Genomic DNA, 22,560 nt, shown 5'->3' on the forward strand with positions numbered 1-22,560 from the left:
TGCTAACACCTCCTCCATCTGGAGAGCGTTGTCTGCTCTGGGATGAAGCAAGCTTGAACTGTCCAGCTGCTTGTGTCATGGGCCGGGCTCACAGCCACACAGATGGGGTCTCTGGCCATGGCCCCGGGCACTCAGGGTGGAGGAGGTGATGGGATCAAGTGGGGTAGGGGCTCTGCTCACCAGAGGGGAGCTCCCACCACACCTCTTGGGACAGACACGGGCTCTCCTCAGCTCCCAGCTGTGTTCTGCTGGGGGTGTGGGGAGCATTTCCTGCGAGCCATCCTCCTGGGTCCTGGGCTAGCAGTGGCTGCTCTGCAGCCAGCTCCCCAGCCCATCAGCCCGGACTGTGGGCATGCAGGGCCTCTGAAGCTGGAAAACAGAGCAGCTCAGTAAATCAGTGACTGAGATCGCATTTGTTTTGGGGAGTTTGCTGCAACTGGGCAGCCAAACCCCACCCCAGCCCCACCCTGCTGGCCCCATTCTGATTTTCTTGGCAGTTCTCAGCGAATGCCACGATCACATTTCGATAAGTATAACCAGAGTGTCTCCCCAGTGCCACCAGCCCTCTTTTTAAGGCTGAGGTCTCTAGTACGCTTTTATTTCTGTTCAAAGTGTGCATTAAGCATCTTGGTTTAGGAATTCCTTTTTGGCTTGGGAAACCTTTGCCAACAAATGTCACTTTGGTGGGGAGGTGAGGGGCAGACGCAAGGTAAGCCATACGTGTTTGCTTATTTGGATCGTTTTGACTTGTTTTCTAACTTGGGAGAAAATTGTCTGCTTAAACCCCTAGGTTTAGCTGTCCTGTAGCCATACGGGGGGGGAAAATGGACGACTTCACCCCATTTTGCACCCTGTGTTCTCGTCAATTTTGTTTTGGAAAGATGCTACCTCTTTTGTTCCAGTCCTTTTAAGGGCTGCTGTCTAACCACGCCGGGGCCGTGACTAACCGTGGTGTGGACAAGGGCAGGCTTGGCCTCAAACACACAATCAAATGACTCAGCCAGGCGGCCCAGTCCTGGCGCACAGGGGCTTCAGAGGTTCAGCAAGGCTGCCATCCCAGCTCCCAGGTTGGGGTCGGGGGAAGGACTCCCTGCAGGCTGGGCCCACCTGCCCTGTGCAGGGGGCATGGGGAGAAATGTTCACCAGCCTCCAAAACCCTGTTTTCTGGGCGGTTACTCAGCCAGGTTGTGCCAGGCAGGGCCCAGGAATTTCCCCAGAGCCTTTACTTGGACGGCTGATGCAGACTTCAGAGCCCGGTGGAGCGAGGCTCTCCACGACCCCTCTGCTTTGTGGTGCCCTCCTGCTTTCTCGAATGCATATTTGTCTTCCCACCCAGCTCACTGTAAATAAATACAACTTTCACAGGCCTGTCCAGCAAAGAGACACCTAACTGGGCAGCAGCAGCTGTATTCCGGGGCTTTTTGAATTGTTTATTTGATCTCTTAGTTATTCTCCTGTTTGAAGGTGTTCTCTCCCTAGACTGTATCTATGTTTGGGTAAAACCACACAGCTGTTAATTGCTGTGACTTGGAAGGGTGTCAGGCACATTTCCTCACTCAGTTTCAAGCCAGAGGACAGTGTAGATGGGGGAGGCGCCTAGGAGATGGGAGATGTGACCTACGGTCCTATCTCGCCAGCTAGACCTATTGTGTGCCTTGGATGGTCTCCTCAAGCTCTGGACCTCATTTTCCCCGTCTGGAAATTGTGACTTTAGGAAATGCAATGACTTTTTTTTTTTTTTTTAATGAGGCTATGTTAGAATTCTTGTAGTTGCAAGATTTAGATACTCAACTCAGACTAGCTCAAGCAAAAAAGGCAATTACTGTTCATGGGACTGGGAGGCCTGGGCGGGGCTGGACCGGGTGCACAGACAGCCATTGGCAGTGTGAGGCTCGCATCCTGCCAGCCTGCCACCGAGCGGAAAGGGCGCTGCTCCTTCCCATGGGCTGCAGCTGAAGTCTGGGAGCCGATGCTCGTTGGTGCTGACGGGCCTGGCTTGCCCGCCCTGTAGAGGGATGTTCTGTGCTGACTGGCCAGGCCCTGTGTGTCTACCCTAAGGTGACTGCCTCAGAAAGAAATGAGGTGCGTTTATCAGAAGAAGGGGGCGTGGGTGCCAGGCCAGCAGAGACAGCCGGTGTTTCCTTAGAAAGCCACACTATTTCTGTGTACTCCGCCATTTTCCTCAGGCCGTCTTCTCCCTTCCTGTATTTTTTTTTTTTTTCTTTTCCATTCCCTTCCTGTTTTGAGGTGGACATGTGGCTATTTTCTCCTCCAAGTTATTTCTTCTCTAGCGTGCTTTCTTGCATTGTCCCTGGATCTAGGGGCTTGTTGACAGCCTTGACTCTTTGAGTAAAGAGATGCTGGCGCCAGTTCCCCCCTTCATACCCTGACATTTTCACCCATTTCAGTGGTGAAATCTTTACTTAAAAAGGTGGCGTAAAGCACAGGAGTCAAAAGACATGTGGTCACAAGTCACAGTTCTGCCATGACCTGATTTGTATGTGGCATTGACTTGTTTTTTTTCTACAAAGGCAGCACCCAGAATTCACACCTCCTCCACATTTAAGCCCTGACAAGGAAGTTGTGTGAAATGAATATGCACCCCTGGACCCTCCACTCTCACCCCCAATTTGCAAAGAAATGTGCTCTGCCTCAGGTCCCAAGTGATGGGCAACTCATTCTGAAACCAAAAGAAATCACAGGGCCCCCTCACTTTTCAGAAGTTGAGTGCTGAAAGGAAGACCAGGGTGCCCTGGTCCCTCTGGCCAGAGGCGAATCCACCCAGATGCACTTCCACGTCAGTCTCCTCTTCAGTCTGGAAGGACCGTCATCTCTTTTTGGATTCAGTTAGAGCAGTAACTTAATAAATGGACCTGGGACAAGAGAATGAATCGTTTGAACTTCTTGTTTGAAAAATAGCGTTTGGCCTATGGAAAAATAGGTTTTTTGCTTATGGAAAAAGTGTAGGCATCAGTTTCACAGCCTGACCTTCAAAGCTTACTCCTTTCTTGAATCCCCACGTGGGCGTGGAGGGAAGAGAATGGCACTGACTTTGAACCTGCCAAGTCAGCTGGGCGTTGGGGGTGCCTAGGAGTTTGGATCCCCAGCTTGGCTTTTTTTTTTTTTTTTTTTCTTTTCTTTTCTTTGAAGTTTCTACTGAAATGAAATGGAACCTGGCCTCATTTCTGCAAAGCCAGAGCCAACCCCAGGCCCGGCAGTTTTCTGATTGGGGCGAGCCAGGGACTAGCTATCAGGAGGTCGGGGCTGTGAGCCCAGACGCCTGTGGCTCAGCCCCCGAGCAGCTGTGTGACCCTGGGCAAGTCATCACCCTTTCTGTGCTTCTTTACCGATACGGGGGCTACACGATGCCCAGCCCTCAGGTCGTCAGCAGTGAGAACGTCGGTGCCTCAGCATTTAGCATGTGACACCTGAGCACTGAATAGGAGCCCTGGCAAGATGAAGAGCAGAGGAAGGGGCCTGGAAGGGGGACTTGAGCTTGGCTGGGGGGACTCTGTGCTTGGTCACCCCGGCGAGTTTCTGTGGGGCCTGTTTCTCTGTTCATTTCTGTAACGAATAGCGAGGTGGCTGAGTTGTGGTGGGGCATGGGCCACTGGGGTAGAGAGGTGTGGGAGCACCAGCTTTTCCAATGGGCTTAGCTAGTATAAGGAGAAGGATTGGAGGTCAGTTTAGACAAATCCTCTGAAAAGCAACTTCCCAGAAAAAACATTCTGCATTCAATCTCGTGCTGTCCAGTAAACGATAATAAAAGCAAAGGAAGGGGTACCCCAGACACTCAGCACATACACACCCTGTCATTGCCAGGCTCTGTTGGCCTCTTACAATTCTGCTCCAAAGCCAGCCAGTAGCATGCGGTCCTTCCCATATTTCCTAGGTAACCAGCAAGGGCAGCTTTCTCCTCTTTCCCTTAACCTTCTTTTGAAGGCTTTCTTATCATCCCCTTCCCCTCTTTTTATTGTCTGGCCTCGCCGTGATTGCTGGAATGTTGACCACAGAGGACAACTGAGAAAATCCTTGAACTTGGCAAGTCAAAGACTGTTGGGAGGTCATGCCTGTCATTTCCCTGAAAAGCACTTCATTTACCAAATACTAATCAGATTAGAATGCCCATCATCCCGGGAAGTTGATGAATTATGGCTGTTATTTAAAAAAATCAAGTGTGTCAGAGTACTGGGGCAGCTCACGGGTTGGGCCAGAGTTGTCATATCAAGGGACGGAGGTTGACGTCCTGGGGTCCTGAGAGTCCTCAGGCCTCTCCTGCACGTCCGCATCGTGGCGCAACCATCACCACCTTCCAGCCCCGGGATGCTTCATTATCCCACACTGTAACTGTACCCACAAAACACCGCCCCATTTTCCCTCCCTCCTGCCCCTGGCAGCCACTACTCTGCTTCCTGGCTCTGTGAATTTGACTAGTCCGCGTGCCTCATGTAAGTGGAATCAACACAGTATTGGTCTTTTTATGACTGGCTTATTTCACTGAGCATCATTCCACAAGATTCATCCATGTTGTAACATGTGGCAGGATTTTCTTCCTTTTAAAATCTGAACGATATTTCATTTTTTGGATATACTACATTTTGCTTATCCTTCCATCCCTTGGTGGACACCTGGGTTGCTTCCACCTTTTGGCTACTGTGAATAATGCTGCTGTGAATATGGATGTGCAGATCCTCTTTTGCTTTTGGAGGTTTTTGTGGAAACAATAGAGGCCAAGGAGGGCCCGGGCAGGGCCTGCTGAAGCCAGAGGAGCTGGACATTTGAGTTCTTGCTCCCAGCCTGGCAGCTTCACAGGCATGTCCCTCCACTCCCAGAGGCTCAAAACTCAGTGGTGTGAGGGGTCCCCCCACCAGCAGGCTCGGGTGCTGGAGCCTTCACGATCATGGGCCACGGTGCCTGGCACAGGAGCCGATATCGCACAGATGCTCGTTTACGCAACACAGCTGATGGGCAGAGCTGGAAGAGGCACCTACAGCAGCCAGGGGCAGAGCCCACCTCCTGATCCCTCTGCGCCTCAGTTTCCCTTCCGTAAGCTGCAGAGATTCCGCTAGATCAGCATTGCCCCCACTGTGGACATGGAGATGGCTTTGGGTGGGACGGAGAGGGCCTTGAAGACCATAGTGTGAGGATTTTTGCCGAGAGCTCAGCTTCAGGGGAGCCTCGTGGTGGGTGTATGTGTCTGACACCCTCTCACTTTCCCTCATCTCCCCTTTCCATGCGCACAACAGTCCTCAGCACTGTTTTGTTTATTCATCGTGTGTATATTTTCACAGTTGCTTTCTGTTTATACTGGTTTTATGCTGATTGTAGCAATTGCTAAAAATATTTTATTTGAAAATAATTTCAAATTTATAAAAGGTGAAAAAAAGCAAAAATAGTATAAAGAACACCTGTTTACATCTGGAGGCACATGATGCCCTTCTGTCTGTCCTTCATAGGTGATGTTAATTTTGGCCACCTGGTTAAGGTATGGCCTAGTTTCTGCACTGTATCGTTACTTTCCCTTTTCTTAGCAACTAATTAGCAATCCATGGGGAAACACTTGGAGATAATGCAGATGTCCTGTGCCTCATTAAAATTCCCCCTTAGAACCCTCCTGCACTGTTGGCGGGGATGTATTGGGTTGGCCAAAAATTTCATTTGGTTTTTTCCATAAGATGGCTCCAGTAGTGCTTAGTTGTCTTTAACTTCATTTGAAACAATTTTGTTAGATTGTATTGTGATAGCTGTCATATCAGTGTGCATTTAAAAAAAAAAAACTTATCAAAATTGGTGAATTTTTGTGTAGCCATTTTAATATTGAAGATGGAAGAAAAAAAGCAACATTTTCGGCATATTATGCTTTATTATTTCAAGAAAGGTAAAAATACAACTGAAACGCAAAAAAAGATTTGTGCAGTGTATGGAGAAGGTACTGTGACTGATCGAATGTGTCAAAAGTGGTTTGAGAAGTTTTGTGCTGGAGATTTCTCACTGGACGATGCTCCAGGGTCGGGTAGACCAGTTGAAGTTGATAATAATCAAATCAAGACATTAATTGAGAACAGTCAACGTTATACCACACGGGAGATAGCCGACCTACTCAAAATACCCAAATCAAGCGCTGAAAATCATCTGCACCAGCTTGGTTATGTTAATCGCTTTTGTGTTTGGGTTCCACGTAAGTCAAGCGGAAAAAAACCTTCTTGACCGTATTTCCTCATGCGATTCTCTACTTAAACGTAAGGAAAGCGTTCCATTTTTAAAGCAAATTGTGACAGGCAACGAAAAGTGGATGCTGTACAATAATGTGGAATGGAAGAGACCGTGGGGCAAGCGAAATGAACCACCACCCCCCACACCAAAGGCTGGTCTTCATCCAAAGAAGGTGATGTTGTATATATGGTGCGATTGGAAGGGAGTCCTCTATTATGACCTTTTTCCAGAAAACCAAACAATTAATTCCAACAAATACTACTCCCATTTAGACCAACTGAAAGCAGCAGAAAAGCATCGAGAATTAGTCAGCAGAAAACGCATAATCTTCCATCAGGATAACGTAAGACTGCATGTTTCTTCGATGACCAGGCAAAAACTGTTATATCTTGGCTGGTAAGTTCCAATTCATCTGCAATATTCACCAGACATTGCACCTTCGGATTTCCGTTTATTTCGGTCTTTACAAGATTCTCTTCATGGAAAAATTTTCAATTCCCTGGAGACTGTAAAAGGCACCTGGAACAGTTCTTTGCTCAAAAAGATAAAAAGTTTTGGGAAGATGGAATTATGAAGCTGCCTGAAAAATGGCAGAAGGTAGGGGAACAAAATGGTAAATATGTTGTTCAATAAAGTTCTTGGTGAAAATGAAAAATGTGTCTTTTATTTTTACTTTAAAAACTGAAGGAGCCTTTTGGCCAACCCAATAAACTGGGTGCAGCCACTATGGAAAACAGTATGGATATTCCTTTAAAAACTAAAAATAGTTCTACCATATGAACCAGCGATCCCACTCCTGGGCGTATATCCAGAAAGAACAAAAATTCTAATTGGAAATACACATACCCCAATGTTCATAGCAGCACTATTTACAATACCCAAGACATGGAAGCAACCTAAGTGTTCATTAGCAGATGAATGGATAAAGATGTGGTGTATATGTACAATGGAATATTACTCAGCCATAAAAAAAGAATGAAATAATGCCACTTGCAGCAACACGGATGGACCTAGAGATTATCATACTAAGTGAAGTAAGTCAGACAGAGAAAGACAAATATCATATATCCCTTATACGTGGAATCTAAAAAAATGCAAATGAACTTATTTACAAAACAGACTTACAGACATAGAAAACAAACTTATGGTTACAAAAGGGGAAGTGGTGGGGAGGGATAAATTAAGAGTATAGGATTAACAGATATACACAACTTTATATAAAATAGATTAACAATAGGGACCTACTGTATAGCATGGGGAACTATATTCAATATCTTGTAGTAACCTATAATGAAAAAGAATCTGAAAAAGAATATATATATGTTCAAGAATATATATATGTGTGCGTACTTTGCTGTACACCTGAAACTAACACAATATTGTAAGTCAACCATACTTAAGTTAAAAAGAACTCCCCTTTAGATATGGCATTCATTGATGATTCTTGCTGACCCAGTCTTTACCAGGATGGTGGTAGAATGTTGGTTTTCCAGTGTCAGCACTCGGTATTCCATTGTAAGCAAGATTCCTTCCTTCTTCCCATTCGTTTATTTATTTATCTATCTCTTCTTGGCACAGTCTCATGGATTCCAGTTTTTTAGTGGTTTATATTTCATTACTGTGTTTAATTAATTTGATACTCAAATCATCCCAGATTTGGCCCTTGAGAACCCTTTCAAGCTGGCTCCTATGTCTTTGTGATCTGCCCCCATCATTTTTTTTCAATCAGTCCTGACACTTTCTGTCATAACAAGGTATTCCAGGTTCATTTCCCACCTACTGTGCTCTTCCTCGGGGTTACTTTCTCTGAAAAGCCCTGGTTCCTTTCAAGGGGCGATGGTGTTAGAGGCCAAGATCTGGGCACCAGATGTGCTCATGACTACATGGGGTGTCTTGCTTTTTGGCCCTTTCAATGCACAGGGCTAGGAAATATATGCATGTATGTATACAAAATACACATTACCGATTCCTCCAATTCCAGTCAATTCCCGGAGGGTTTTTTCTTGCCTTCCCCCACTCCAGATTTGTATGTCTCTTCTTTTACAGCGAGAGCCCTGGCTCCCAGTGACATCAAAACATTTATGATTTGCTCAATCCTATAATACATCTTTTAAAAGTTCCAGAACTGCTTATTGTTTGATAAATAAAGAGTTCAGGGTTGTTTGCAGTTTCCCGCTCCCCACCACCACCAAATACTTCATGTATCCCCCGTCCACAAATTGACGGTGTAGAGTCAAGTATTGTGTCATGAACTACTTGGATCTGTCTGCCTTTCCTTTCTTTTCCCCCTTCAGGATAGGTATGGTATTCATTTGAAATATATTTTGGTCTTTTTTGTTGTTGTTTGTTTGTTTTAGTTTAGGGTTCTCCCTTCCCATTCGTATTGATTTAATTTTTTTAAAAAATAATTTGGAATGTTAACAAACTCAAAACTTTTGCGAAAGGGTTTGTACAAAGAAGTGTCCTTCCTCCCACATTCTTTCCATCCTGTTCCCCTCCCTCTTGTAGATAGCTAACTTATTGTTCTCTGGAATATCCTTCCTGCGTTTCTTTGTGTAAAAAGCTGCAGAGGTAGGTATGCTTCCTTATTTTCCCTTCTTTCTTACACGCAGGGTATAGCCCACGATGTATGCTCTTTGGCACCTGGCTCTCTTCACTTAGCACTATCTCCGGAAATCACTCCGTATCAGTTCACCAGCGATCTTCCTCATTCCTTTCCCAGCTGCACTGTGCGTACCATAGTTGATTCAACCAATCTTTATGCTCAGACATTTAGGTAGTTTCCAGTATTTTGCAATTACAAATAACAGTGCACTGAATACCCTCGTAGGTGTGCATTTTTATATCATTGGAGGTGTAGCTTCCAGATAAATTCCTGCGAGTGGGATTGCTCAATTGAAGGATATAGGAGTGATTTAAAGTTTTCGTTGAAAATGTATTTAAGTAAAAAAAAAAAAAAAAAAAAGTGGGAGTTCAAATAAAATGATTAAGTAAATAACAAATAGTACAAGCAACACACAGACATGGCAGAAATTGTAAAGGCAGGCAAATGACTGAAGTTTGAGCAAAACTGGGCTAGGGTGTTGCTGCAGTCCCTTCAGACTCCAAAACAGAAACCTGGTGGGGTGGGAGCTCATGGTAAAGAACCTAATAACTGAGGTTCAGATGGCGCCCCCTGGGAATTCATCATCAGCACCTGGGTCCTGGCCTCAGGGACCATCAGTGGAAATCTGTGTCCACGTGAGCCCACTGGTCTGCTTTCCCTGGTGGCAGCAGCGTGACGAATGCACCTTGGGAGGGGAGCTAGGCCTCACTGAGGCGGGCGTAGTGTCAGCAGAGAGATGTGGCAGTGGGGGGCCCAGAAGGCTGTGCAGAGCCATGCCGGCCAGCCTGGTGTGGCATAAAGAGGAGTGCCCTTTGACCTTCAATCACCAAGACAGGCCAGATGCTCCTCGGCAGCCACTTTTGAAGATGGCTGTAGAATCCATTTTGGAACGGTGAGAATCTGGCGAGACTCTCTCCTCAAAAACCTATTAGCCACTCCTCTCATGCCCACATAGCATTTTGCATACAATTGCAGGGAGCTGGCAGACCTAGGTAAGCATCACTACTTTTAAGAGTTGTTTGGATAAAATTGTTTAAAAGAAGGGGAAAAACCTGTTTGGCTTTGGAAGAAGCGTTGTATATTTTACCTGGAAAACTAAGCGGGGCAGCCCATCCCACAGCTGTGCCGGCTGGAGGAGGGGAGCAGGGGTGCAGCTGTGAGAACCAGGGGGACACAGCCGAGGTTCGGGAACCTCCTCGTGCATGGAGAGTCCCTCATGGGCCTGGTTCCGCACCGGGACATGACCTAGGAGGTGGGAGGGGGAGCAGGCTTGGCTTCTGCGGCGGCTGCTTTTCTAGCTGTGTTGAGTCATTATACTGCTGGGTTTCTGCTTCTTCAGATTCAGTATCCAGGACCAAACTAGTGGTTTTCAGGCCATTTTGTGGGAAGCTCCAGAGTTGCAGACAGGAGCTTCAGGGGCCCCTGTGGAGGCCGTGAGGGAACCCGCCCGCCCACTCCGTACCTGGAGCAGCTCTGCTCTCACCTCTTACCATGGTGGTGCCCTGGGAGATTGTCGTCCAGACTTAATATGCACCTGCTCAACAAAGTTTGGTGAGCACTAGACTGGATTATCTTTAACCTCTCCTCTATTCCAGAATTCTCAGAGTGTCCAGGGAGATTAAAAAGCCAAAAAGGGACAACCATGTCACAGCAGGTGGAGGCACTAGGGCTTGGCCCCGGAACCTTGGGGAGTCCTTGGAGCTGAGTTCCTGCTGTGTCAGCCAGGCAGTCGACGAGGAAGGGGGCCTCGCAGTAGTATGGGAAGCAGGTCAAAGGTCACAGGGCAGAAGCCGGAGACTGGCACCATCATCTCATTTGGTAGTCTTCAGATGTCTTTGATGGCACGCCCCAGCAGTAAACACAGATAAATACATAATTGAACATGCATCTCCCCAATAGATATACATTTATTATAAACTATACATATCTGTATTAATGTACAAATGTTACGTACATCATAACACAGAGTAGATTTTTAAAAGATGATAATAATTAAAAATAAAAGAGGTACTGCCTAGCGAATCATCTGGCATACCTACTGAAGTGTGTCTGCACCCCACTTTGGAGAAGACGGGGGTAGTTGGGAGGCATCTGAAGGAGGCTGGTGGAGGGGAGGATGTGAGGACGGGAGAGAATGGTGCTTCTCAGACAGCAGTCTGCAGCGCCTCCCACCCTTTGCCGTGGCCGCAGGCTGCGTGGACCGCTGTTTACTCCGTAGCTCTTGGTGAATTGATTCACTTGTTTTTTCTTAAATTTAGCTTCATCCTAAGCAGTAACATCCACAAAAGAACAGGTTTTCTGTGCAGCTAGAATTTTCTTCTAATGCACATTAGAATAAATACAAAACTACGCAGGCGCATTCCACTTAAAAATCGTGTGTCAGCCCCCACCTGTGTGAGAGGGTCGGCCCTGTGGGAGACTCTGATCTGCGGCGTCTGACTCCAGACCACATTGGGAGGGAAGGGCCTGGTGCGAGTAAGCCCCCTCCCCCGGGTCCGGGCCCACGTGGGCATGTGGGGATGCAGTCCTCAAGCCAGAGGATAGTCGCAAGCACAGTCACGCCTAACAGAGTCCCAGAAAAGTGGCGAGGATGCGACACTCCCCGGTGCAGGCACTGTGCACACACTGATCGCAGGCTGGGTGGGGCGCCCTGCACGCCACAGCTGCCGTGCAGCGTTGCCAGCCCTGCCTGCCGCCAAAACCTCCCCCGGTGGCCTGTCATCCATTGCTCCACTCCAGAGATGTGTAATGAGCACTTGCCGTGTGCCAGGCCTTGGACTAGACACTGGAGTTCTGGTGGAGAACAAGACAGATAAGGCAGCTACTCTCATGAAGCCCACATCCTAGTGGGGGAAGGCAGACAAGAAACAAGCAAACCAATAAATAGAAAACAGAAAATCCAGGTGCAGGTTTCCCCCCCGGGATCCAAAAGTAGAGCGGTCCTATGAAACCTTTCGTAGGACAAGATGGCGTAAAGCCAAGACGCAATTACCTTAAGACATATCTTGGTAACAGATGCGCAAAATAAATGGAGGTAAAGCACCAATGCTCCCAGACACAGTTCAGAGCTACGGCAGCTTGACGCTGAGGTGCTGAGTGCGGTTCCCGGGAAGGAGTTTGGCGGGGCCGCTCCCGCTGCTTGCGGTGCCTGCCGCCTCTATAACGGTTGCTGCAACACCAACGCTCAGTGCTATTTCTGCTTTTTGCCTATTTTTGTAAAAGGGAAAATCCTTTTTGGGTTTCTTTCGGTTAGAAAAACAGGTACTAACGTAGGTCTTTCGTAAAAGCAAAGTGGCCTAAAGCAAACTTTTCAAAAAGGTCGGGATACCTGTAGTTATACATACTATAAAGTAAAATCAAGATGGGGGGGAGGGGACAGATCTATACAGGAGAATTCCCAGTAATTTATGTAGCTGTTCCTCCCTCAAGGAGACAGAACAGAACTCCTTAATTCTTAAGTGTGGGCTGTGCTTAATGACTTGCTTTCAAAGGGTGTGGGATGCAAGGAGGAGGAAAAGTCACTTTCCAGTGGAGAAACTTGACCAACATTCGCTTGGCCAAATGATTCAGATGACCATCCACAGCCATAAGCCATGTCAATAGCCTGTGCCCTTGGTAGGATGTGATGAGAGGGGCACTTCCCCTCTGCGGTCTTCCTCCCAGAAACCCATAACCCCAGTCTAATTATCAGAAAAACGTCAGTCAGAATGCCCCAGATTGAGGGGCATTCTACAAAATGAGGACCAGTCTCCTCAAACTGTAAGGAAGGAAGCTCTGAGAAACCGTCACAGCCAAGAGGAGCCTAAGGAGATATGACAGCTGGGTATAACGTGATATCCAGGATGGGATCCTAGAATAGAAAAAGGATATTAGGGAGAAACTAAGGAAGTCTGAATGAAGTATGGAGTTTAGTTCATGATAACTAAAAGAGGTAAAGGAAAAACCAGTGGAGAGGGTGTCTGAGAAGACGTCTCTGAGGTGGTGACGTTTGAACTGAGCCCCGAATAATGTGATTGAGTCGTGCCTGGGTAGGGAGGACTGGGGTGAGAGCATTCCAAGCAGAGCAAACAGCCCTGTAAAGATCCTGGGGCAGAAACAAACTCACTCCGGTCAAAGACAAGTGGGAAGGAAGCTCAGCACAGCTGGCGGGGCGGGGAGGGCCCCAAGGTGAGGTCAGAGGTGGATGGGGGCCAGGCCGTGGCGAGGCCTTGATACCATGGATGGCATTTGGATTCCGTCCTGAGTGTGATAGGAAGGCAGAAGGGGACCTGGGCTAATTTCCACTTAAAATCACTTGGTTCGGTGTGGACCACAAACTAGGGGGGCGAGAAGAGAAGCAGAGGCCACATGGGAGGTTCCTGCACGAGTCCAGGGGAAGACGATGGCAAGGCCATGGCAGAGCCCAGGTCCGCGGCCCGTCATTCCTGAACAGAGATGCAGATTCACATTTCATCATCTGTTTCCCCTCATCATGTCTCCCGAAGATGGGGGGCATTACCAGAACTCTGGGTTCTAAGAACTAAGTATTTGAAGGTCCACACCTGTGCATCAAGGAACTCTGTAACAGGACACCTCACGGCACAACAACCGTACACCTCTAACTCAGGATGTTTTCCTTTGTTGGTTCAGACCTTTTTCTCAAAATGAAAATGTACACGGTGCTCAAGTCAGGTGCTACAAAAGTTGCCCCTACTTAATTGGGAAAAGTAAAACGAGGTCCCTCCCCCTCTCTGCTTTCTGGAAGTTGTAAGTGGGAAGGGAAAACAAAGGCTTCAGTCATGTCAGAGCCTTTCTACAGTGTAAACAGTTTCAGAATATTTTCAGTGAATTTGGTTATGTTTTATTAACCACGCGTCATTTCTTCCACGCTGCTCAACTCCTCTGGGAAGGAAGCATGGTATCAATAAAGTAGAATAAATAACTGTTGAAGAAAAAAATCTTGAAATCATTGCAATCTGTGCTTTCTTGTCAAAATCAGGGCCCCATTTCTCGACGCTGCCAAGATGAAAGGAGAGAGAGGTTCAGGCCTCGGTCTTAGTTCCCCCCAGCGTGCGTGTTGCAGGGGCTCCACCACCGCCGTCGAGCGTTTGCTGGACGCGTGCGGAGCGGTCTGCCAGGCTCCATCTTGAGCACGAGAGTGTCTGTAAAGCTCTGTCCGGGGCCGTGTGGGCTCATCCTGGTGTCTGTGTTTGCTTCCAGAGATAGAGATGGTAATCATGGAGCGCAGCAAGCTCCCGGAGCTGGCGCCCAGCACCTCGGTGCAGGAGCAGAACACCACGGACGAGGAGAAGAGCGCCGCCACTGGCCTGGACAGCGTCCAGTGGAGCAGGTAGTCGCCGGGGCTGCGGGAGGGCTGCCATCGAGCCAGCCATCGGGGGCTGGGGGTAGGGCACCGCTGCTCGGTCTCTGGGATGTTGTGCAAGGGGGTGCCCTGGCCGGGTGCCCACACAGGATAAGCCAGGCCTCTTCCCGCCCCCGCCCCTCGCTGATGGCCTCTTCTGCCTCCCGGCCAAGCCGTCCTTCTTCTCCACCAGAGACAACGGCTCCTCTCGAGAGGCCACAGGGACAGAGCTGGCCCTCAAGGCCGTGGTATTCACCCCTTGGAATGAGTGACCGAGGCGTGGCACCACCACCCCAAGCACTTTGGTGCTGGGCCGCATCCTAACGGGTGTGGCCTGGTACTGGCCGCTCCTGGCCATACTCTGCTGTCCCCAGAAAGGATCCCCTTGGGGAAAGCGTTTGGATTTCATTCATTTGCTGCCGCCACGTGCACCACTGTCCGTAGGGCCTGACCTCGTGACTCAGCCTGCACGATTTAATGCTGGATTTAATGCTGCTGTCCACCTTCAACTTCCTGCCTGATTGTTCATTTCAGTGATGGCTGCCCAAACTATGTCCTCTGAAAGCTTCCAGATGCCACATTGCCTGCAGCCTTGCTGTAGCACCACCCCTTCCAGAAGGAATTGGGTGGAGGGCTGCTCCTGAAGTTGCAGCAAACTGTTAGGAGGGCTTCTTCAACCTTATCAGATGGCCCTACTGCGCAGATGCCTGCGATAACCTCCTAATCCCATGTTAGTGGTAATAAATGCACAGCAACATGGTTTCTCTGTCAGCCTGCAAGGCATTCACTTCCTGAACTCTCTCGGTGGGGTGGATGAAACACACACACACACACACACACACACACACACACACACACACACACGCATTCTATTTATTAATGCAACTTAAAGTAAAGACTCGAAGCAGGCTAATTTTTTCCTCCGCGTCTTGTTTATCTCTTTCTTGACACGTGTTTCAATTATCTAACAGACAGGATTAATTTTTATCAGTTGCACAGGGGAGCCACTTTTAGTTTTGGTTAAATAAAAATCATTGCAGCACAATGTGGGCTGTCAGTTGTACTGACAAGGACCTTTCTGACTTTGTGTTGTGACAACAAAATGTGACACCTGAAGCTCTGAAAATTAAGAAAGTCATTCTAAACACAGAAAGGGAGGGTGAAGCAACCTTTAGGTGCTTGCACGGCTTTAATTCGAATATGAATCACTGAAAAACCAAAAATGACATGTCGTGGGGGATGCTTAAGCTAATGTAGGCGCATCTGCTTAATAGAATATTAGCGGCTGCTTTTCCATGAATACTGTCATGGTGTGTTCAGTTTCTTAGGATCTAATAAATGGAAACAGCACGTATTTTGCATAGTATGGTAATACTGTAGCTTCCCTAAAGGAGGAAAAATACCCACGTAGTGTCAAAAACAAAAAGTCAACCGACCAGAAAGTTACGTTGGAGTGTTGGAGTTGAGACTTCTTTTTTTCCTGAATTTTAGTGAAGAGAGGGGTTTTCTTAGAGTTGATTGAGATTGTTTCTTAACTTTCGGTGACTTTGGCATCTTCTACCACATGGTTCATAATGGAAGCTGATCCTGTGTCTTAAGTTGGGCCACATGCAGATTTGTGGCCCCCAGGAACTCTGGACAGGAGCTGCGCTGTGCTCTGAGACCAGGTGCCAGGGAGAGACTGGCCCTCGTGGAGAGTTGCCAATACCTTTGCAAAGGTATTGAGTTGTTGGCTGTCAGAGACACAGCCACGGACTTCTGTCCTCTCACCTCCTGCACTGAGCCAGGAGGAGGGCACTGAGGATGAGGGAAGGGACAGTTTGTCCTTGACATGAATTGGATCTTGACATTGGTCTGCTTGTCCAAAGAAACAGCATAGTACAAAGTGGAACTGTCCTTATATTCGCCATACACTGTGGGCTATATCTGCATTCATGGTTAAATATAGGCTTAAGAAACCAGAAACCATTCACAACATTCTCTCTTTTCTTTTAAAAAAAAAAAAATCCTTTTAAAATTTAAAAAGTAATACACATTCAGAAAATGTAAAACTTGAAAAGTATAAAGAAGGAAAAAAAGCTCTCCATAATTCAAAGGCAGCTGTTATTAGCATTTTGGTGATTTCCTGCCAGTCAGTTTTCAATGCCAATATAGTGGGAATTCGGCCCTTCTTCCCCCCAATAGCTTATACCCCCAATAGCCATGTATATTACTTTTTAGTCTTGGTTTTCTCTAATATCAAACCCCAAGCATCTTTTTCACTTTATTGTACTCTTAGTAAACAAAATTCTAATGGCTTCATAATACTTCGTCTCATGAAAGATGGTATATCCACTCAGCCCTCCCTCTGCTACTGGGCATTTGGTTATTCTTATTATTCCCAAATGACAATACAGTCCAAATTCCAAGCAGCTGGCTTACAAGAAAGTGTTTTATACTTTATCCTGCTCTTACGTTTGGAAGCGTTATTGCTAGGGGCTTAGAAAAAAACAGATCCACACATGGCAAGACTATTCGCGCATTTGAATGGTGATGACAGATCTGGGGCTCCAGAGAAATAGAGCCTGAACGTAAATGTTCCTTAAAAGTTTCTTCCTTTAATTTCTGTGTGTCACGTGCTTGTTTGAAATGTTATGACAAGTGCGTTTCACTGCTTCTGCATTTTTCAATATAATATTTTGAATCTGTGATACATTTGTGGAGTATCAAAATTCAAAAAAGTAGAAAATGTTATGCAGTGAATAGTCTCCCTGTTTCTCTGCTGCACCATCTCGCCCCCCCGCTCCCCCGCCCAGTCAGCAGTGTTGACAGTAGCTTGTGTCCTTCCAGGGGTAAAGTGTGCCCTTGGTCACTCATTGAGTTGCTGTGCTCTCTTGGCTTCAACCTGGCATCCGGGAGCAGCCGCAGACAGTCATGGGATCAGAGCCTCCTGCCTACAGGCCAGACCTGTGCATATTCTAGTATCCTCGTGTTGAAGAGTCTTTCCGGGCCAGGCCCTTCACCTGGAAGGGCAGCATTCAGGGTGTGCAGTTTGTGATATTTGCAGCCACTCTATAGATCTCACCCACAAAGCATCAGGCGAGAGACTTCCTATCGATCCCTTCCAGTCCGGGAAGGTCAGCCCAAGAAATCACTGGGCCAGGGCCTGCCAAAGTGAGATCTTGGAGAAGTGCCCTTGGAATACTCAAAATAGACATCCACAGCAGCTCTCATGTATGAGCACTTTCCACCCTGTGCCTGGGCCTGTGTTAAATGCCTCTCTGTTGTCATTTCACTTGAATCTTCACAGTAACCCCGAAGGGTTTAATCCCCATCTTGCAGATGGGGGAAAGTTTTAGGTAACGTACCCAAGGGTTTGCAGCTCAGAAGAGGCAGAATCAGAAGTCGAACCCAGGCAGTTCTTGCTCCAGGGTCCACATTCTAAAATTGTTCAGACTTGTTGGTGCCTTGTCTGCTATTGTGAGTCTATCACATTGCCCCGTTTTCTTCATTCTCTTGTCACTCTTTGAAGTGATGATGTGGCGTGTCCATTCTCTGTCTGCCCACTGGCATGGAAGTGCCGCAAGACCAGAGACTTGGTATCATTTATCCCCAGTGTCTGGGACAGCGGGTGAACGATGCTGAGTGATTAAGCGGTTGGTTCGTTCCTTAGTCGGTTTATCCCGGAGACGGCAGCTTCGCACGGGCGGGGCCTGCCTCTCAGTCCCCTTTGTGTCCTCCTGGCCTGGTGCTGGACTGGGCACACGGCGGACGCGCTGCATGCTGGCGGTGGGGCTGTAAAGGGCTAAGGCAGCTGCTTCCCGTGTGCAGGTGAGGCTCACGTGTGCCCCTCTTTTCCAGACCCTTCCTGGATATGGTGTACCATGCCCTGGACAGCCCAGACGACGATTACCACGCGCTCTTCGTGCTCTGCCTCCTGTACGCGATGTCTCATAACAAAGGTAAGCTGCTCAGCTTGTCTGCCTTCAGGGCAAAGGAAAGCTGCTTTCCTTGAAGAATTTCCTTTCTGCTTTTGGCAGACTCCCACAGAACTTCTCTTCAGCCTCGTTAGAATTTCTCAGGTGCTTTTCTACAGACTAAAGCCACAGGAATCGGTTACTCAGGCAGCACGGGGCTGGGGCGGGCAGAGGGGGAGTTTCAAGTGTTGACCGTCCAACCCAGCATGACTGTTCGCACTGTGGTTTGCTTTCAACCCCTTGGTTTACAACTGACTTAGACTTCCTACCTCTTTCCTAACATCAGAACAGAAATCAGTCAAATTGTAATCTTGGTTTTGCTATTTATAAAAGTTGATGTGCTGTTCTGGGTTCAGAGCTAAAATAGACTCTGAGTGGATTGTGTGGAAGCATAGGTTTCCTTTCTGAAGAAAAGTGTGGTTCTCTGGCTTCCCTTGTTGAGGCCGAGTGGTCAGGATCAGACTCCCGCGGAGCTGACAGATTTGATTAGAATCCATTCATTTACTTCCTCTCTGAGAACAGTCGCTGGTGTGTGTGCCACCTGGCTTGACACGGGCAAGTTCTCAAAGCACCACATCAGAATCTCTTTGAAGAAGAAATCAAGAATATTCCTTCTGGACCCTGCCAAGCGCTGGGCTTGGCATAGATGAGACTTTGCATCAAGTTTTGTTTTAGTAGGTTTTTCATAAGCTTATTGGGAGGTAGTTGGAGGTGGGTTTTACTAAGACAGCCTATGGCTGGAATCATTTAGAGAGCACTCAACATAAAGTATGTACTTACTCTTAAATCATTAATCATGATAAATAAGTTGATTAGTGGCAAAAGGAAATATAGTGAAAAAGTCCTCCTCTCTCAAGTTTGTCCTCCAGTTCTCTTCACAGGCAGTTCATGTTAACAGTTTCTTGTGTGTCTTTTTAAAGATATCCATGCAAACCCAAGTACAAGTGTATATTATTTTATTTATGTGGGTTCCCCACCCCCTGCCCAACATGAATGGAGGTTCATTCTTTATTGTCTCTTCTGTGCCTTGTTTTTCTCACATCGTCATGTATCAACATGTCACTTCCCATCCCTGTAGAACTGCCTCGTGCTTTTTAATCCTGTGTCTGTGCCATCATTTATTCCGCCATCCCCTTACTGAATGACACTGAGTCTATTTCCAGGCTTTTCCCACTAGAGACAGGACTGGCCACGATGGCTCTGCTCCTGTATAAGTCATTGTGCTCACACGCAAGGGTGTAGATCTAGCCCGAGACTTTTCTAAAAGATGCATAGCAGGCTCCGAATCCTCCCTCCACAATCTCGTTCACTCCCATGGTTTCTGCGACTCCCTCCAGCTCCTGCCTTGGTGACTGGCACACGGGAGCCCTCCGTTACTGGGAGTAAACAGAACTCCAAGCCTGACCGATGGGAGTTGGTCCCACCCATGGATCGCCTGCCATTCCCCCGACCCTCACCTTCCAAGCCCGCCTCACTCCAGCCCTGCAGTCTGAACTCCTGACCCTTGCACGCTGGAGACTTCTACCTAGGTGACTGAGCTCCACTTTGAAACAGTCTGTCTACACCACACTCATCCCCCCAAGATATACCCTGACCTCATCACACTTCCTTCCATTTCTGGTTCAGTTGAAATTGCCAGCCAAGGTTGAAACTGCCACGACCTTTAGCTCTTTCCCTCCTTTGAGCCCAGCATTTAGTCATCAGGTGTTGTCATTTCTCCCTCTTCAGCCTGTCTGATCAGCAGAATTTAACTGAGCACGACTCAGTGCCTGGCTCTAAGTGAGGTGCTGGAGGCGAGAACCAAAGGCACGAGAGCAAGAGAGATATTGAACACGTCATGCCAGTGGCCATGATCACAGCCTCCCCGAGGGGTCAAACACACGGCCATTTTATAATCCATCCTCCACAGCACTGCCGGGTGATTCTCTGTAAGACTGTGTTGACCGTGTCCTTCCCCTGTTCAGAAACCTTTGGTGCTTTCTTCTCTCCCTTGAACTCCAGTCTCCTGTACCTGCCATTTTGAGTATCTGGATTGCACCCACCATTCTAACTTGACCTGATTCCACCAACTTCCCTGTCATAAACCCTTGGCTCCGGCCCAGGGAGTCAAACTTTACTACGCAGTGATTGAACTCTTGCATGGAGATAAACTTGCAGTGGCTGTCACGGTACTCACTGAACTCTTTAATATTCTTTTGGTTGCAAGGCGCAGAAACCACCTCACATTAATTTAACTAAGAGAGAGAGTCTTATAGGAAGGCCCCTGGGGCAGCTCGTGGGATCCAAGAAGTTGCCGAAAAGCCGAGGGAAGGGCAGGACCAGCTCTGGGGACTTCCCTTAAGGTAGATCGTGTTGTGAGCCCATCAGATCCCAGGCAGGGAGTCTGTCTCCGTTCAGGTTTCAAACTGTTGGGCAAGAGATCTCATTGTTCCAGGCTGGTGATATGTCTAACTCTGGCACAGTCAGTTATGGCTGGGGGTTGGGTGGGTGAGAGTCAGGGTCACATAGCACAGAGCTGGCTCCAGGGGTTTCAGCTCTGTGTCTGGAACTGCTCCCAGAGAAGGGAGCTTCTTTGGAAGCCTGGCAGCCACCCCAGTCAGAGCCAACACGTCTACCTGTTCTTGGCTGATCTGCCACCTTCTTGTATCCATCTGTGTTTTTTCCTGCCATTTTCTCTGCCGTAACATCACCACCTATTGAAATTCTGCTCAACTGTCAAGGGTCTGCTGAGAACTCACCTTCTCCTGGAAGTTTTCTCTGATCCCTTCAGGTGATACTCACTCTGGGTTAGTACCGCCTCGTGTGGCAGGCACATTTTATACTTTGCTGGATTTGATTTGCTAAAACTTTGTTAAGGATTTTTGCACCTGTGTTCCTGAGTGTTATTAGTCTGTGGTCTCCCTGTAATTCTCTTGTTTTGTTTGCTCTCAAGTTATGCTTACCTTACGAAATAAATTGGAAAGTATTCCCTCCTCCTGAATTTCTTGGAGGAGTTTTGGTAGAACTGGTATTATTTCTTCCTTTACTATTTGGTAGAATTCACCAGTGAAGCCATCTGGGCCTGGAGTTTTCTTTGAGGAAAGGTTTCAAAGTACTCAATTTCTATAGTAGATACAGGACTGTTAAAGCTTATCTGTTTCTTCTGTTCAAGTTTTGGTAGCTTATGTCTTTCAAGGAATTTGTCATTTCATCTAAACTGTTGAATTTATTGGCATAAACTTTTTTTACTATATTCCTTTATTATCCTCCTTTTTTTTTTTTCTTTTTTCCTTTTTTTTCGGTCGTGCTGTGCAGCATGTGGGATCTAAGTTCCCTGACCAGGGATCGAACCCATGCACCCTGCAGTGAAAGCACAGAGTCCTAACCACTGGACTACCAGGGAATTCCTCTTTTATTATCCTCTTAATGTCTGTAGGATCTATAGTGGTGCCCCCTTTCTAATTCATGGTATTGATAGTTGAGGTCTTCATTTTTTTTTTCCTGATCAGTTTGGCTAGAAATTTATCAATTTTATATTAATTTTATTGGTCCTCTCAAAGAACTTTCTTTTGGTTTCATTGATTTTTTTCTCTGTTGTTTTTCTGTTTTATATTTCATTGATTTCTGTTCTTTATTTCTTACCTTTAGATGCTTACTTCAATTTTAATTTACTCTTCTTTTTGTAGTTTCTTAAGATGGAAGCTTAAATCATTGATTTTTTTTTTTATGCTACTCAGTTTATTTTATTTTACTTTTAAAAATTAACATACAATAAAATTGACTCATTTTGTGTGTAGTTCCATTAATTTTAGCATATTTATGGATTTGTGTGAACACTACTATAATCAGGTGTTACGCTGTATTCTATCAAACAAAAAATTCCTTCATGCTATTCCTTTTCAGTCATACCCTCTCCATACCAGTCATTGAATTTTAAACTTTTCTTCTTTTATAAAATGTGAGTTTAATGCTGTACATTTTCCTCTAAGCACTGCTTTAGCTGCCTGCAGTAAATTTTGATATATGTGGTTTAATTTTTATTCAGTTTAAAATATTTTATAATTTCCCTTCTGATTTCTTTTTGTCTATTCTATCATCTGTGTAATTTCTAGCCATGTTTCTATTATTGATTTTTCTTCCGGTTTGATTTTAGGTTATATTTGTTATATTTTCCCTTGTTTTTTTTTTTTGGCATGCCTGATATTTTTTGATTGGTTGACAGTTACTATGAATTTTATGTTTTTGGATGCTGAATTCTTGCTTCCTTTCAATACTTTTGGGCTTTGTCCTGGGACAGGGTGAAGTTACTAGGAGTCGTTTAGGTCTTCTTAGACGCTTGCTTTTAAGCTTTGTTGGTGCTAGTCCAGAACAGCCTTTAGTCTCTGGCTCACTTGGCCCCAGTACAGAGGCCGTCCCCTTCCAAGGGCTCTACTCGATAAGCCATGATTAGGTAGTCCTTCCACGCT

General features: G+C 46.8%; 1 protein-coding gene across 8 annotated transcripts in view; it reads left to right on the forward strand.

The window, feature by feature from the left end:
- The window catches only part of CLEC16A (C-type lectin domain containing 16A), a 240,330-nt gene that overhangs the window by 54,485 nt on the left and 163,285 nt on the right, over nucleotides 1-22,560 (forward strand). For all 8 annotated transcript variants that reach the window (XM_082429632.1, XM_082429633.1, XM_082429630.1 and 5 more), the window contains exons 11-12: nucleotides 14,018-14,147; nucleotides 18,000-18,100. In XM_082429632.1, the coding sequence (XP_082285758.1) occupies nucleotides 14,018-14,147; nucleotides 18,000-18,100 (231 nt within the window). The remainder of the gene's footprint in view (nucleotides 1-14,017; nucleotides 14,148-17,999; nucleotides 18,101-22,560) is intronic.

This window comes from Balaenoptera physalus, assembly GCF_965194825.1.
Source record: "Balaenoptera physalus genome assembly, chromosome: 16".
In the NCBI taxonomy this organism is placed as follows: domain Eukaryota; kingdom Metazoa; phylum Chordata; class Mammalia; order Artiodactyla; family Balaenopteridae; genus Balaenoptera; species Balaenoptera physalus.